The sequence below is a fragment of the Ascaphus truei genome, chromosome 4, assembly GCF_040206685.1.
Source record: "Ascaphus truei isolate aAscTru1 chromosome 4, aAscTru1.hap1, whole genome shotgun sequence".
In the NCBI taxonomy this organism is placed as follows: Eukaryota; Metazoa; Chordata; class Amphibia; order Anura; family Ascaphidae; genus Ascaphus; species Ascaphus truei.
In genome coordinates this window covers 258,832,617-258,846,166 of record NC_134486.1, presented here as the reverse complement: position 1 = coordinate 258,846,166, position 13,550 = coordinate 258,832,617, and the positions used below count along the sequence as shown (strand labels likewise).

At 40.7% G+C, this 13,550-nt stretch overlaps 2 protein-coding genes across 2 annotated transcripts in view; one reads left to right on the top strand and one right to left on the bottom strand.

Annotated features, from left to right (window-relative positions):
• Positions 1-13,550, bottom strand: part of RPS12 (ribosomal protein S12) — a 248,085-nt gene that overhangs the window by 198,654 nt on the left and 35,881 nt on the right. The gene's annotated exons all lie outside the window — the stretch shown is intronic.
• VNN1 (vanin 1) lies at positions 538-11,612 on the top strand. Its single transcript, XM_075597341.1, has 7 exons — positions 538-866; positions 1,853-1,983; positions 4,927-5,119; positions 5,485-5,776; positions 9,436-9,806; positions 10,426-10,596; positions 10,922-11,612. The coding sequence occupies exons 1-7, from the start codon at positions 648-650 to the stop codon at positions 11,027-11,029; spliced, it is 1,485 nt and encodes a 494-aa protein (XP_075453456.1). The 5' UTR covers positions 538-647; the 3' UTR covers positions 11,030-11,612.

Here is a 13,550-nt window from a genome sequence, read left to right as displayed (position 1 = left end):
GAAGGAATTTATGTTTCCCCGTATGAGATATTATTGGATGATATTTCACTTAGTTTTGTTTTTGCCTTCCTCTGGATCAATATACTGTAAGTGCAAATATAGGATAAATTATCTGTTGTCTAAATTTAGCATAGGTTGAACTTGATGGATATACAGCTCAACCCCCTTATAATGCTGTGCTTGGGGTCCAAAGAATCACATTGTGATATAAGCGGATCGCGTTACAAATAATGTACAATTGTATGCATTGTACAATAAAGTATTTAACATACCAATAATCGTGTTGTAAAGTATTCATAAATATGAAAATTGGGAGCCACGCTTGCATCGCGTTATAAGCGGATTCGCGTTGTAACGGGGTTGAGCTGTACTGTGTTTTTTTCAACCTCATCTACTACAGTATGTACTGTAACTATGCAATATAAGTACAAGTCACTTTTACCTAGATGGCACTGTACAACACTGAAACCCTAGACACTTTTATTATGAAACCCTGCTTGAAATTACGCAATGTATTTTCAGCGTGACTTTGTGACAGATGTTACAAAGTGGAGTTCACACACTGATAACACAGGCAGCTTATAACTACTGTACTTTGAGCTACAGTATAGGTCTTACTCTCACGGCTTGGGGCCAGTTTCAACTGTATGCAGACTTCCACCATGATCACTGTCTACCATCTCATCTATACTTTACTTTGTGCTACAAACAGTCATGCTTTGGACAGATATATTGCAGCAGTCTACGAGCATGTGGTTATACTTCCAGATACCACACAACACCCTGTTACATTGCAGGAAGCCTTGGATCTAATGAATAGAAACATGGATGTATTAGAAAGAGCCATCAAGACAGCAGCACAACAGGTACATTTCTAGCTTCTAATTAAATCACAGCAATGTACTGCACCGACACACTTTATTCGAGCAAATGCCCAGTATGTACCTGGCAGATACCTGGAATGCGCCGCTCCTCACCTCTGACAAGCCCCGTTGCGTTTGCCTTCCCAGCCTGGGTTCATGCCTGGCTGACGGGCGGCTGATCTGTTAAATGATAATGATTAGGATTTAATAGGCTGCAATGCTTCGCGTGTCTACCAGATGGCATAAATTCATGAATTGTAATGCAGTATATATATATATATATATACTGTGCAGTATTGCAGCCAGCGGGAATAAAATGCTTCAATCCCTGCCTGGAAAATACCTCAATGCACTCGGGCAGAAAACAGTCACAAACCTCAATACACCCGGGTATACCCGAATTCGTGGGACTAGCCGAGCTCGAATAAAGTGTGTCGCCAGTGTATACAGAATTTAGTCAATGATGATTTTTTAAGGACGTACAATGTATAAAGAATTTAGTCAATGATGATTTTTAAGGACGTACAATGTATAAAGAATTTAGTCAATGATGATTTTTAAGGACGTAGTGAACATAATATGAATTCAATGACTAAAGAAAGGACTAATTATACAGATGTAGCAAAAGTACTCATGGTGGCACATTATGATGGGATATTCTGAGTCATCACTGCCATTGCACCCTATAGCAACTCTGTGACATTCGGCATTACAATGCAGTATTCTGCATTATCAGAGGGTGCAATAACCTTTGCTATACCTGTATGAGTTCTGTTGTTTTTGCATGTTTTCTTATTTGCACACTGTTGAAGAAACATTGTCCTTATGTGTATTTCAGGTACTAATCTACTAGCTGGAACCATTGCAGCAGTTTTTCTTAAACGCCTCATTTGCTTTGTATTTTTGTCATTAGGATTTTTGAGTAACAGTATGTGTTTTAATATTCTGTAAATTATATATAGAAATGTATCCACTTTCCTCTTTTGCAGGGAGCACACTTAATTGTCACGCCAGAAGATGGTATTTATGGCTGGAATTTTAGCAGACAAACAATCTATCCCTATCTTGAAGATATTCCAGATCCTGAGGTTAACTGGATACCATGCTCTGAACCTGAAAGGTATAGGACACTTGAGAAGTTATATAAGCAATGTTTATCTTGTAAAAAAAAAAAAAAAAAGTGATATAGAAGTTATCTCATCATGTTCAAAAGCTCATACTTTTCTGGAAATTGATGATTCCTGTTTGCTATAAGCAGTCAATCAATCGTCTTTAATTTATCCTTACTTAATGAAAACTAAGGAGTTAACAGATGGGTTAATCTGAACATTATTCTTGGTATTTCCTCCTTTACCAAATAAGTGCTCTGATAAAGCAGAATACAGATATATCTTTAATCACCTTCAATGGCTACAACGCACAGATGAAGCCAACATTATGGTACTGTACCTGATGGTGCATTTCTGCACATGGAATAACATGGAATCCCTGACCCTTATAGTGCAAGGCTGACTCAAAACAATGACCGCTTGTCCCGCTGGTACATAGTGTAATAACATTGGCTACATTTGTGTTATGTTCTCTTTGGTGCTGGAATCAGCTTGTTAATGTGCTACTCTATGCAAGGTCACATTTGACTTCATAGTAATGTGAACGGGGTTCGGCAGGACTGGGTATCATCCCAATAATGCTTTCTAATCAAAGAAGCCTTATGGCTATAGTATATGTATCAACACACAGAATGGTTTGCTTTGATCCACAACACCAGTGATTTTCAACCACGGTTCGGTTCCACAGGCACCCCTCAGAGGTTCCGCGACCACCAGGGGGGAGAGCTGGGACAACTCTCCTAGCTATGCCAAGCCCGGTGGAATGGCAGCTTCCCAGCCAGGTCCGCTGGAACGGCAGCTTCCCACACAGAAGTGACCCAGCCAGCTCAACGGCAGCCTCTCAGTCACTGCAATCCTTCCTCTCCCTGCTTCTGTCGAGAGAGAGAGAGAGAGAGAGAGAGAGAGAGAGAGAGAGAGAGAGAGAGAGAGAGAGAGAGAGAGAGAGAGAGAGAGAGAGAGAGAGAGAGAGAGAGAGAGAATAGGGGATGAGTGTGAGGGGGGGAAAGAGGAGGAGAGTGAAAGGGGACAGTGTGAGGGGGAAAGATAGAGGGGGAGAGTGAAAGGGGACAGTGTGAGGGGGAAAGATAGAGGGGGAGAGTGAAAGGGGACAGTGTGAGGGGGAAAGATAGAGGGGGAGAGTGAAAGGGGACAGTGTGAGGGGGAAAGATAGAGGGGGAGAGTGAAAGGGGACAGTGTGAGGGGGAAAGATAGAGGGGGAGAGTGAAAGGGGAGAAGACAGAGAGGGAGTGTAAGGGGAAATAGAGGAAGGGAGCACAAGGGGGAGAGAGTGAAGGAGAGAGCATAAGTGATGCGGGTGAGAGCATGAGGGAGGGAGTGTAAGGGGAAACAGAGATGGGGGAGTGTGAGAGAGATGGATGGGGGTGAGAGAGATGGGGATGGGAGGGGAAGGGGAAAGAGATGGATGAGGGGGGGGGGGGTGGAGAGCATTGGGGTTCCCCAAAATTTTGCAATCTAATTCTAGGGTTCCGTAGCCAAAGAAAGGTTGAAGACCACTGCACTACATCATTTTCTCCTCCAGCTGTATCATATGTAACAAATATGTTTCTCATTTTTACATCTAGTGCAGATTGCTAACCAAGGAGGTTTACACCACCTCAGACCTGACAGGTCTGAGGAACAGAGGTTCATAATTTGATACAGTACATTTTGCGCCATATATATGTAGATGTAGCAGGAGTTATTGGACCCGCTGTCATATGTTATGGTGGGATATTCTGTGTCATTCTGCATAATTACTGCCATTTCCTTTACAAAATCTGAGATATTCTGTGTTATATGAGTGAGTGCAATAACCCTTGCTTTTCCATAACTCCTTCTATTGATAATCCGCATATCGTAAAATAACACACATGGGACAAAAAATATAGCAAAGAACAGATGGTAGTCCACATACATTTTTTAAGTGAAGAAAAGTTCGAGAGAGTGTTTTACGTTTTTGGAGGTGATGAGTCTAATTTAAAGTATTGGTTTATTCAAGAAATGAGTAGTACATATTCAAGTTTAGTGATAGTAAGATCGCTTGACAACATTGTGTGAGGAAAATCAGCAATATTCCTTGGGGTGAACAGTTGGTTTTTAGATTACCTTCTATTCAGTGGGTTGGTAATTACTTCTCGTTGCCAGGAAATTTGGGATTGGTGATTAGAAAGATATTATTATATATTTTTGTATAGCACAAACCATATATACATGGCTTTACAGTAGGAGCATACTAACAACTGACAACATCCTCAATCGAGGATGAAATGATTAAGCATGAAACAAAATAAATCACTTCATCAAAGAGTTTACAATCTAATAGTATGAAAGGAGACATATAAAAACAGCATGAATAAATGGAAGTGCAATATGTATCTGAGTGCATGGCAAAGAAAGTGGGCAAACTTGATAGATTTCCTTCCTATTTAATAGCATTTTCAGAGATAGAGGGCAATGAAATATGTTTCGTCTGAAACAACAGAAAAAATCTGTATGAGAGAGAAGAGACGAGACAGATGTCATCAGAGCACAGCAAGTGAGCAATAGCGTGGTAGTATAATGAGAGGTGGAAGAATCTAGAAAGAGAGAAAGGTGTTAAAATATACATAGGATAGGAGTTGAAGACCTGAGGAACAGTAGGGACTTGTTGCATGGGGTCACAGAATGTAAGAAAGGAAGGAATCAGGTGGGCATGTGGAACAGGGAGACGCACAGAGTAAGAAAAGTATGTCACTATAGTCTTGAGCAATAGAGGAAAAGAGTACATAAGCATGGTAATACTGTTACGTAAGATTACATGGGATATGAAAATATGTTGAAACGTAAAAAAAACCTGCTGTAGCTCTTGTTTGGAAAAAAGTGTGTGGACATACTAGATGTACTAACATTAGACAAAGAAATACCTACATACATAAGGTAATGCACTGTTTAATATTTACTTTGAAATGTTGTAGGTTTGGCCCAGCTCCAGTACAGGAAAGGCTGAGTTGTTTGGCAAAAAACAACTCTATTTATGTGGTTGCCAATATTGGAGACAAAAAAGCTTGTAACGTCTCTGAAGCTGGATGTCCGCAAGATGGTCATTATAACTACAATACTGCTGTTGTGTTTGACTCTGATGGAAAGTTGACAGCACGTTACCATAAGGTGAGTGATTTACTTTCTTGCAGGAATTATTGCACAAATGATGCAGAAACTAGTTGAATTATAGTATTATGTCAAATCAAATATTGAAGGTAGGTTTTTATAGTGATATATAAGCAATACATTGGCTCATACTTACACCATAAATAAGTGTTTTTTGTCTCGAGAATGATTATTTTAAGTCTAAAGTTAATTTCTAATTTATATACAGTATGTTTAAACCCTAACTTTACACCACTAGCTAGATTGTATTTCTGTAAATTACCCTGTTCAATGTTGGAAATATTTATTTTTAATATGCTGGATAATTGGTTCTAACATAAATTATTATTTATTTGTCATTGCAATAATATATCCCTCTTTCACAGTATAACCTTTTCCTCGGAGAGGACCAGTTTAATGCTCCAGATGTACCTGAGGTCGTGACCTTTGACACTCCCTTTGGAAAGTTTGGCATATTCATCTGCTTTGATATTCTTTTTTATAACCCAGCTGTAGCCCTGGTTGTTGCTCACAATGTGGATACCATCATTTTCCCGACAGCGTGGATGAACCTCCTGCCTCATCTAACTGCTATAGAATTCCACTCAGCATGGGCCATGGGAATGGGCGTTAATCTGCTATCAGCCAACACCCATAACACCAGCAGAAAAATGACGGGTAAATAAAAAGCATATGCTTAGCATTTAAATGACAATCCTTTGCTACAATTTAAATAAAATAGTTTAATAACATGTTATGCTATATTAATGATGCAGAACACTGCAAAATACCAAATATGAGTCTAAACAACATACAGTACAGTACCAATGCCCGGGCCGCTAACAGAAATCATGGGGCCCAGGACAAATGAAAGGAGCAGCCCCCCCCCTTGAACCCATAGCGCACCTACCACGAAAAAATATTTTTTAGCGCGCAACTTTTACTTAACTGTTTCCTTATTGTGATACAGAAAAAAACATTACAATGCAACCTGTTTATTTTTATATTTTCAACAAAAGTAAGGTGACTGCCTGTCTGGGTGGGTGATTGACTGGGTGGGTGAGTGAGTGACTAGGTGGGTGAGTGGCTGGATGGGTGGGCGAGTGAGTGAGTGGGTGGGTGAGTGAGTGAGTGAGTGAGTGGATGGGTGAGTGACTGGGTGGGTGAGTGACTGGGTGAGTGAGTGACTGGGTGGGTGGATGGGTAAGTGAGTGACTGGGTGAGTGAGTGACTGGGTGGATGAGTGAGTGACTGGGTGGGTGAGTGAATGAGTGAGTGACTGGGTGGGTGAATGAGTGAGTGACTGGGTGAGTGAGTGACTGGGTGAGTGAGTGACTGGGTGGGTGAGTGACTGGGTGGGTGGGTGAGTGAGTGACACTTGAGTGGGTGGGAGAGTGACTGGGTTAGTGACTGGGTGGGTTGGTGTGACGGTGGTGGGTGACAGTGACTGTGTGGTGGGTGACAGTGACTGGGTGGTGAGTGACAGTGACTGGGTGGTGAGTGACAGTGACTGGGTGGTGGGTGACAGTGACTTGGTGGTGGGTGACAGTGACTGGGAGGTGGGTGACAATGACTGGTTAGTGACCTTTGACAGTGACTGGGTAGTGGGTGACAGTGACTGGGTTGAGTGACTGGGTGGGGTGGGTTGAGTGGAGAACTTACCTTGACCGGGTGGGTGCTGCTTCCTTGCCACTTCCCCCCCTTGCCCCCGATGTGCCCTTGGCAGCTGCCCGGGGTGAAAGGTGGGCACAGGGGGGGGGGGGCGCACGGGAGGTGGGCTCAGAGAATGCACAGGAGGGGGGCACATGGGAGGTGGGCTTGGGGGGCACACGGAAGGTGGTCTCAGGGGGTGCACGGGAGGTAGGCAGCTGGGGGGGCGCGAGATGGCGGACGGCTGCTGCATCATCCGTGGCTACTGCTGCTGGGTTGGCACGCCGGAAGTGAGTTCTGGGGGTGGGGCGCGAGGCTGGCAGGCGACATGGGGCTGGAGGCGCACGCGGGGGATGCAGTGTTGGCGCTTCCCTGCCCTCCGTCCCACGTTGGGAGGGGGGTGGGATCGAGGAAGTGAGGGGGGGAGCGGGCTGGGCCAGGTACTAAAAGGCAGCAGACAGGGCCCACAGGCAGCAGGCAGGACACCCTGTGGGACCTCAACTCTTCGCATGCACAATCACCGCCATTTTTAAAAAAATTTTTTTAAATATAACAGCCTGTCCCCCCCCCCCCTTTTGGGTGCAACAAAATTTCTGATTAACAGTGCCCGACCGGCGGCTAAAACATAGCTTCCCTGCGGCCAAAAGCCCAGTAAACTGGCTGCTCTGATTGGATTAACAGAGCACGGGTCTCTGCTTCTGAATGAGCCCCCCGATGTGTTAATCCTATTGGGCTGCCACCAATCTAAGAGATGCACAGAGAGATCAGAGGGAGGAAGTCCCTCTCTGTGCATCTCCCCACACAGCTCTTACAGCAGATTGCACTATTTTCATTTTTCGTACATAGGATTGAAGTAGGAGGTTTCTGAAGTCGAACCACATTCATTTCAGGTCCAGGGCCTCCTGCTTCCTGAGGTACAGGCCTTTGTATGGGGTGCCGGTATCTCCTGCAAGTTTAAAACTCCCATGTCACGACCCACGTGATCGGTACAATTCAACAGCACCAGATACTGGCACCCCTAACAAAGATAAACTAAAATCAAAGCTTCATTAAGGTAATGAAGGGGTTAAACCATCAACCCTTAATTGGATGGAGGACGACGAGGATGTCATTCATCCTAGCAGGGCTAAGTACTACTTTATTTACTTGTTATGCTTCTTGTTAAGCTTCTGAAAGCGCTATTAGCCAGATCTGTCTAGTAGGGCTATTGCGCATAACTGTATGTGGTGGTGGTGGGGAGGGGGAGGGGGGGTCGAGGGTTAGTGGGGTGCACATCGATGGCATAGATTACCACAGGGATTTGATGGATATTGTTTGATTTTATTGTAATGTACAGTATATTTTGTTGTATTTTGTAATGTGTATTTTTTATTTTCCAAAAATGGGCATAAGCGCTATTAGCCAGATTTGGCTGACATGGCTATTGCCCATTACTGTGTGTTTTGGCGTAGAGGAGGTGGGTAATGGGGATAGTTGCCCCGGTGGAGGGTGGTTAGGCCTCCCCAGGGGGTTAGCGGGAAGGTTAACCCCTTCATTACCTTATCGGTTAGCTACTAAATCTCACAGCAGGCCGTATCACGCTATAAAGGCATTTATATTACTTAAAAGCACTTATCACTGTTTTGTGCATAGCCCCCAGAAAACCCACTTATCACTACTTTGTGAATAGGCCCCATAGTGTGAACAGGAAGGACAAATGAATAAGGAAAAATAAATAAAAAATAAATACAAAATAACACAATAATAGTCACAAACGTGTCAAGGGGGGCAACGTTAATGTACTGTACATACATAACATGTAGTACGTCCTCAATCAGATCAAAAACATGATCTAGCAAAAATGATCAAACAAAACCCAAATCCAGAGTTTCAAAAGAGAAAGTACTGATACTTTGGCTTATTTCTAGTTCTTCAGACAGAAGGTATCACAAATGATGGTCCTCCGGTATTCCCCACATGTCTGGCTTGTATGCAGACGTGTGGGGAATACCGGAGCACCATCATTATTATTATTATTTGCTCTGCTCAGCAAAATTTGTCATTTTGGTCAAGTATTGCAACCTTTCCCATGCAAAAATTAGAATGATGGAAAAAGCACACAGGAGCCTTTCTGTAAGTTAACTTATGTTTCAGGATAGACAAGTCCTTTCCTCAGGCCATACAATGGGAAAATCTTATTCCCCGGGAATTACACCCTATCTAATTACCAAAGGAGCAATACTAATAGTATGACCTTATATAATACTAATCTTTCAGCCACTTATTGTATACTGAGATGTCTTAGTAGGTAGTACTTTCTTTTTTTTAGCTTAAATATTTATTGATTAAGAAGAAATCTACAAACAGTTGGAAGCATAAAATAGTATGATACAATATAATGGATTAACAATATTCAGAAATGACTAGTTGTATTTTAAATACATCTATAAATATGCATTTATGTTAGTTTAGGTAGTACATGTTTGCTTTACACATGTGACCACATCCTTTAAATTCCTGCTGTCATTCATTCACTTTGTTCCTGTCTGGGACTGTTTGGTATTTTTGTGTGGCTTTTAAACTTGGGCACGTCTTAGAACACATTGGCCAAGTATGTAACATGCTTATGGTTATTTCTTGTATTCGTTCTGCAGTAAAAATAATAAGAAATGTTTTGTTTTTAATAAAAATCTGCATACCATTCACAGGTAGTGGAATCTTTTCACCAGATAAAGTTGTGCCTTATTATTATAACATGGACACTGAGGAGGGCCATCTGCTAATCTCTGACCTGAGTGCACATCCGCGGAACTCTTCAACATATTTACCTACTGAATGGGACATTTATGCTTCCAGCATTGAAAACTTTCCTGCTGGCACCAATATTTTTAATGGCAAACTTTTCTCTGATGAATTCACATTTACTGAACTGCAAGAGCCCCAAGGAAATTATACAATTTGTCAAAATGATCTCTGCTGCCATTTGAGTTACAACATGGTGGAGAAGCAGAGCAATGAGCTCTATGTACTTGGTGCTTTTGATGGTCTTCATGTGGATGAAGGAAAATACTATTTGCAGGTAAAATGCCTCTCTTGTTTTAAGGGGAACACATACTAGTGGTAGGATGTAGGATATGTTCCACTTATGAATACACACCAATGTATTAATTAGACAGGTATGTATTTGTAACAGTGAGAAAATGCATTTAGAATAGGGCTATATCCAGTGACACTTGAAGTGGTCATTGTCTACAATGCTGTATCTGCTATTGCGTGATGTCAGTCATTATTGCATTTATACCAGTTTTCTAAAACGGTCTAAAATAAACTGCTACCCCTAAGAAAAGAAGACACTTTACAAGTTAATTATTCACGAGATTGACTTGAATCTCTGTACATAACCAATCAATCACTCCAAACACTTTCCCCCCAACAGTTTTCCAGTAGTTATTCAGCTCTCTTTCTCAATAACTGTACAGTATCTATCTTCCCTAAATAACACAACTTATACTGTAGTAAGGTAACCGAATGTTAACTTAGAGTGGCTTCTGAGTGCTATTATCAATGTTGTCTGTTCACTTGGTCTCATACAAAAAAATGAATGCAAACCAGGAAACATACATTCTTATGAAATCTTGCACATATACAGAAAATAGCATTTGATTCTGAGAATTTTAATACATATGCATTTCTTGTAGGTTTGCACATTACTGAAGTGTGAAAGTACTGACTTGAAAACATGCGGGGAATCTGTAGAAATGGCTTCAACCAGATTTCATTCATTTTGTCTCAGTGGTACATTTGCCACCTCCTATGTATTTCCAGAGGTCTTACTCAGCCAAATTCACTTGGCTCCTGGAATGTTTAAGGTAAGCATACTGTATATTAAAATGTAGCTATTTGGTTTTCTATGGCCTAATATTACTGTACCTCTAAGATAATGTTCTCTGAATATAAAGTTGGGCAAAATAATGGGAATATCTAATGATATTGTATTTCAAGGCTGGAGCAATCACTCAATAAATAATACATATTTTTACAGGATGGGGCGGGGGTCCCCAGGAGCTTGACCTGGTTATTTAACCAGCTATAATATAATAAACTTAAATTATTCTAAAAATGGAATTTTATTCTTACAAAAACAAACTTTTTGCCCACTGTATTCTTTTACCACATTTCTGTTTTTTTTTTTAGGTATTGAATGATGGGCGTCTAATAAGTCAAAGCAATATATCTTCAAGACCTCTTTTAAGTGTGACACTATTTGGAAGATGTTATGAAAGAGACCCAGCTGGACCCTGATATTCCACACAGAACGTTGTTATGCTTCAAGTGTTTCGCAAAATTCGATTATATATAAAAAGTCAGTTAAAATGTATACTGTACATCCTAATTGACAATAAATTTGATATCAAAATAGCTCATATGGATGCAGCATTACCTTTTTGTACTGTTGTTATCCCCTATTCAATATGCTGTGAGGTACTTCCCAGTGCTGGAGAAAATTCAGTTCTATTCAAATGAATGAGACTAACTTTTTCTCCTGTATAGGGTAGACAGCTTCAGCCTCACAACATACAGAATAAAGGCCTTAGTGCCACAGTACATGCTGTCATTCATTTATGAACAGATTTGTATACACTATCTTTATGAATGTAATATTCAAAATTGTATTTTCATTTACAAAATTGTTTTCTCTTTGCTTTTAATTGAAAAAAATGTATTCAGCTGAATTAAATAATTCTAGTAGTGTTGGCCAGTAGGCAATTCAGTCAAGTTTCATGCTATAAGTAAACCCAATTTTGTTTGCTGGTGTTCTTGCTAGGACAATGGCATTGTCAGTGCTCTTTATTATACGCAGTAACCAATAAATAATGAACAATGATCTTGCTACTTCATCACTATTTGATGCATTCATTCAATATTGCCAATCTGACTCAATGTCATTAACAGATCGTGATCTAGTCCTTGTTTTTTTCACTCTAAACATAGTGCATGCATATGTGCATTAGAGATGGGCAAATTATTTCCCAACATTCGAATTCACCCCAAATACTGCATTTATTCGCAAATGGGTTTTTAAAAGTGACATTCACCTACCATGGTTTGAATAAATGCAATTATGAGTCCTATTAGCATATTTCCCAAGTATCTCAAGTGTACCCATTTTTTGTGCACTGGTGTCTCTCCATGTGTTGCTTTAAGGTGTGGGGAAATATTTAGCACTTGAGACTCCGAGAATGTGGGGCACTTTCGCCAACCTCTATTGTGTATGTGGTAGGGGCTAGCAAACAGCTAAATGCACAGCAAAGGTACAAGGCATTAGCTTGATTGATTATACAGGCTGCAGGTTAGATGGTATTAGAGGCATATAGACATTTTTATTTCTCCATGCTAGGAACAAGCTGACTGTATAATAGCAGAAAGCTCTCAGTAAATCATATTATATTCAAGAGGAACAATTTTATGAAGAAATATTGTAGTAAATACTACTAGCCATATTACATTGTCTTGTGGTACTTGCATTTTTTTGGTAATAAACCAGCAAGTGACAGAAAAAAACTAACGATTGAGCAAGCTTAATTTTGATCTTCATCTATTACTACCCTGTTACAGTCACTGATTGTTTTAAAATGAGGTTTTCCAGAGTAATTTGCATACGTAAAAAAGAAATGCAGTGTTAATCAAAACAACAAAATGTGATAATGTCATTATATCATACATGCATCGGTAAGGCATTGAGTTTAATACTGAATACATTTGTAGATACTAGGATACAGCGTTCCCAGTGTACCGTGCTCAGCTGCAGGAAATCTTTAAATGTCCATTTAGAATAATGCCTCTAATTGAGGAAAGCAGGGAAACACCACTCTCTGCAAGACATATGTGTAAAGGTGTCTCTGATTGTATCTCCTAAGATGTGGGGGAACTGTGTTATATTGGTGAGTGTCAGTAAAAAATCTCTGACCTCCCAGTAACACAATATGTAGTATCCCCCTGGAGAAAGGACAACAATGAATGAATACCAAAACCGTAATAAACGGATGGGTGTACTCACAGTAGAGAGAGATCCTGTGTAGTGAGTCCCACGGCGTGCATCACGTTGGGAAAAGCAGCAACAAGATATATAACAAGAAAATAGAGGGCATGGTTATATCCAATGTTTATTCATGTCACAAGAGAGGCTCAACTCCTAACAATTAATTATATATATCCCTGATTGTCTAAACAGATGCTTGGCAAATAGTATATCTTTTTCATTATATAATTATACCTGCAGAGATGTATTTTGCCCTATGTATATACATACATTAAGGACTGTGGATAATATTGTATATGGCCATATATTAGATATAATGGATAATAATGTACACAACCATACATTGGATATAACCATGCCCTCTATTTTCTCCACTTCAGAGTAGAAGATTGCTTTTATACATGTTTATACTATTGTTTTTAAACCTGTATTCTGTTACTAGTGCATGTTGAGTTTCCAACATGCAGTAGCTACGCGCCTGATATAGGTGTCACTCCCCTTTTCCTCCCCGGCACCATCGATGAATTCGCAACCTAAAGAGCTCATTGGTCCAGGGTGTGGACCAACCAGATCATACCTTGACGATCCCGCGCCAATGGCAGGTGACGTCATCAATCAGCTGGAGGCAGGGGAACTAATATATCAGCTGCGGCAGCCGCAGTCTGTTCAATATTCTCGTTGACAAAGGGCGACGGCCCGAAACGCGTTCGAGACTTTTAACATATCCCATGCCATGATGTCTACCATGGAATAAAGGATTTTTAATAGCGGTATCTAGCCCCC

What these genes read in the sequence shown, in the direction of transcription:
- VNN1 (XM_075597341.1), top strand. Translation starts at nt 648, where the DNA reads ATGCAGACTTCCACCATGATCACTGTCTACCATCTCATCTATACTTTA. An exon ending in CCATGCTCTGAACCTGAAAG is followed by an intron (nt 1,984 to 4,926) that starts GTATAGGACACT and finishes GAAATGTTGTAG; the next exon opens with GTTTGGCCCAGCTCCAGTAC. An exon ending in AAGGAAAATACTATTTGCAG is followed by an intron (nt 9,807 to 10,425) that starts GTAAAATGCCTC and finishes CATTTCTTGTAG; the next exon opens with GTTTGCACATTACTGAAGTG.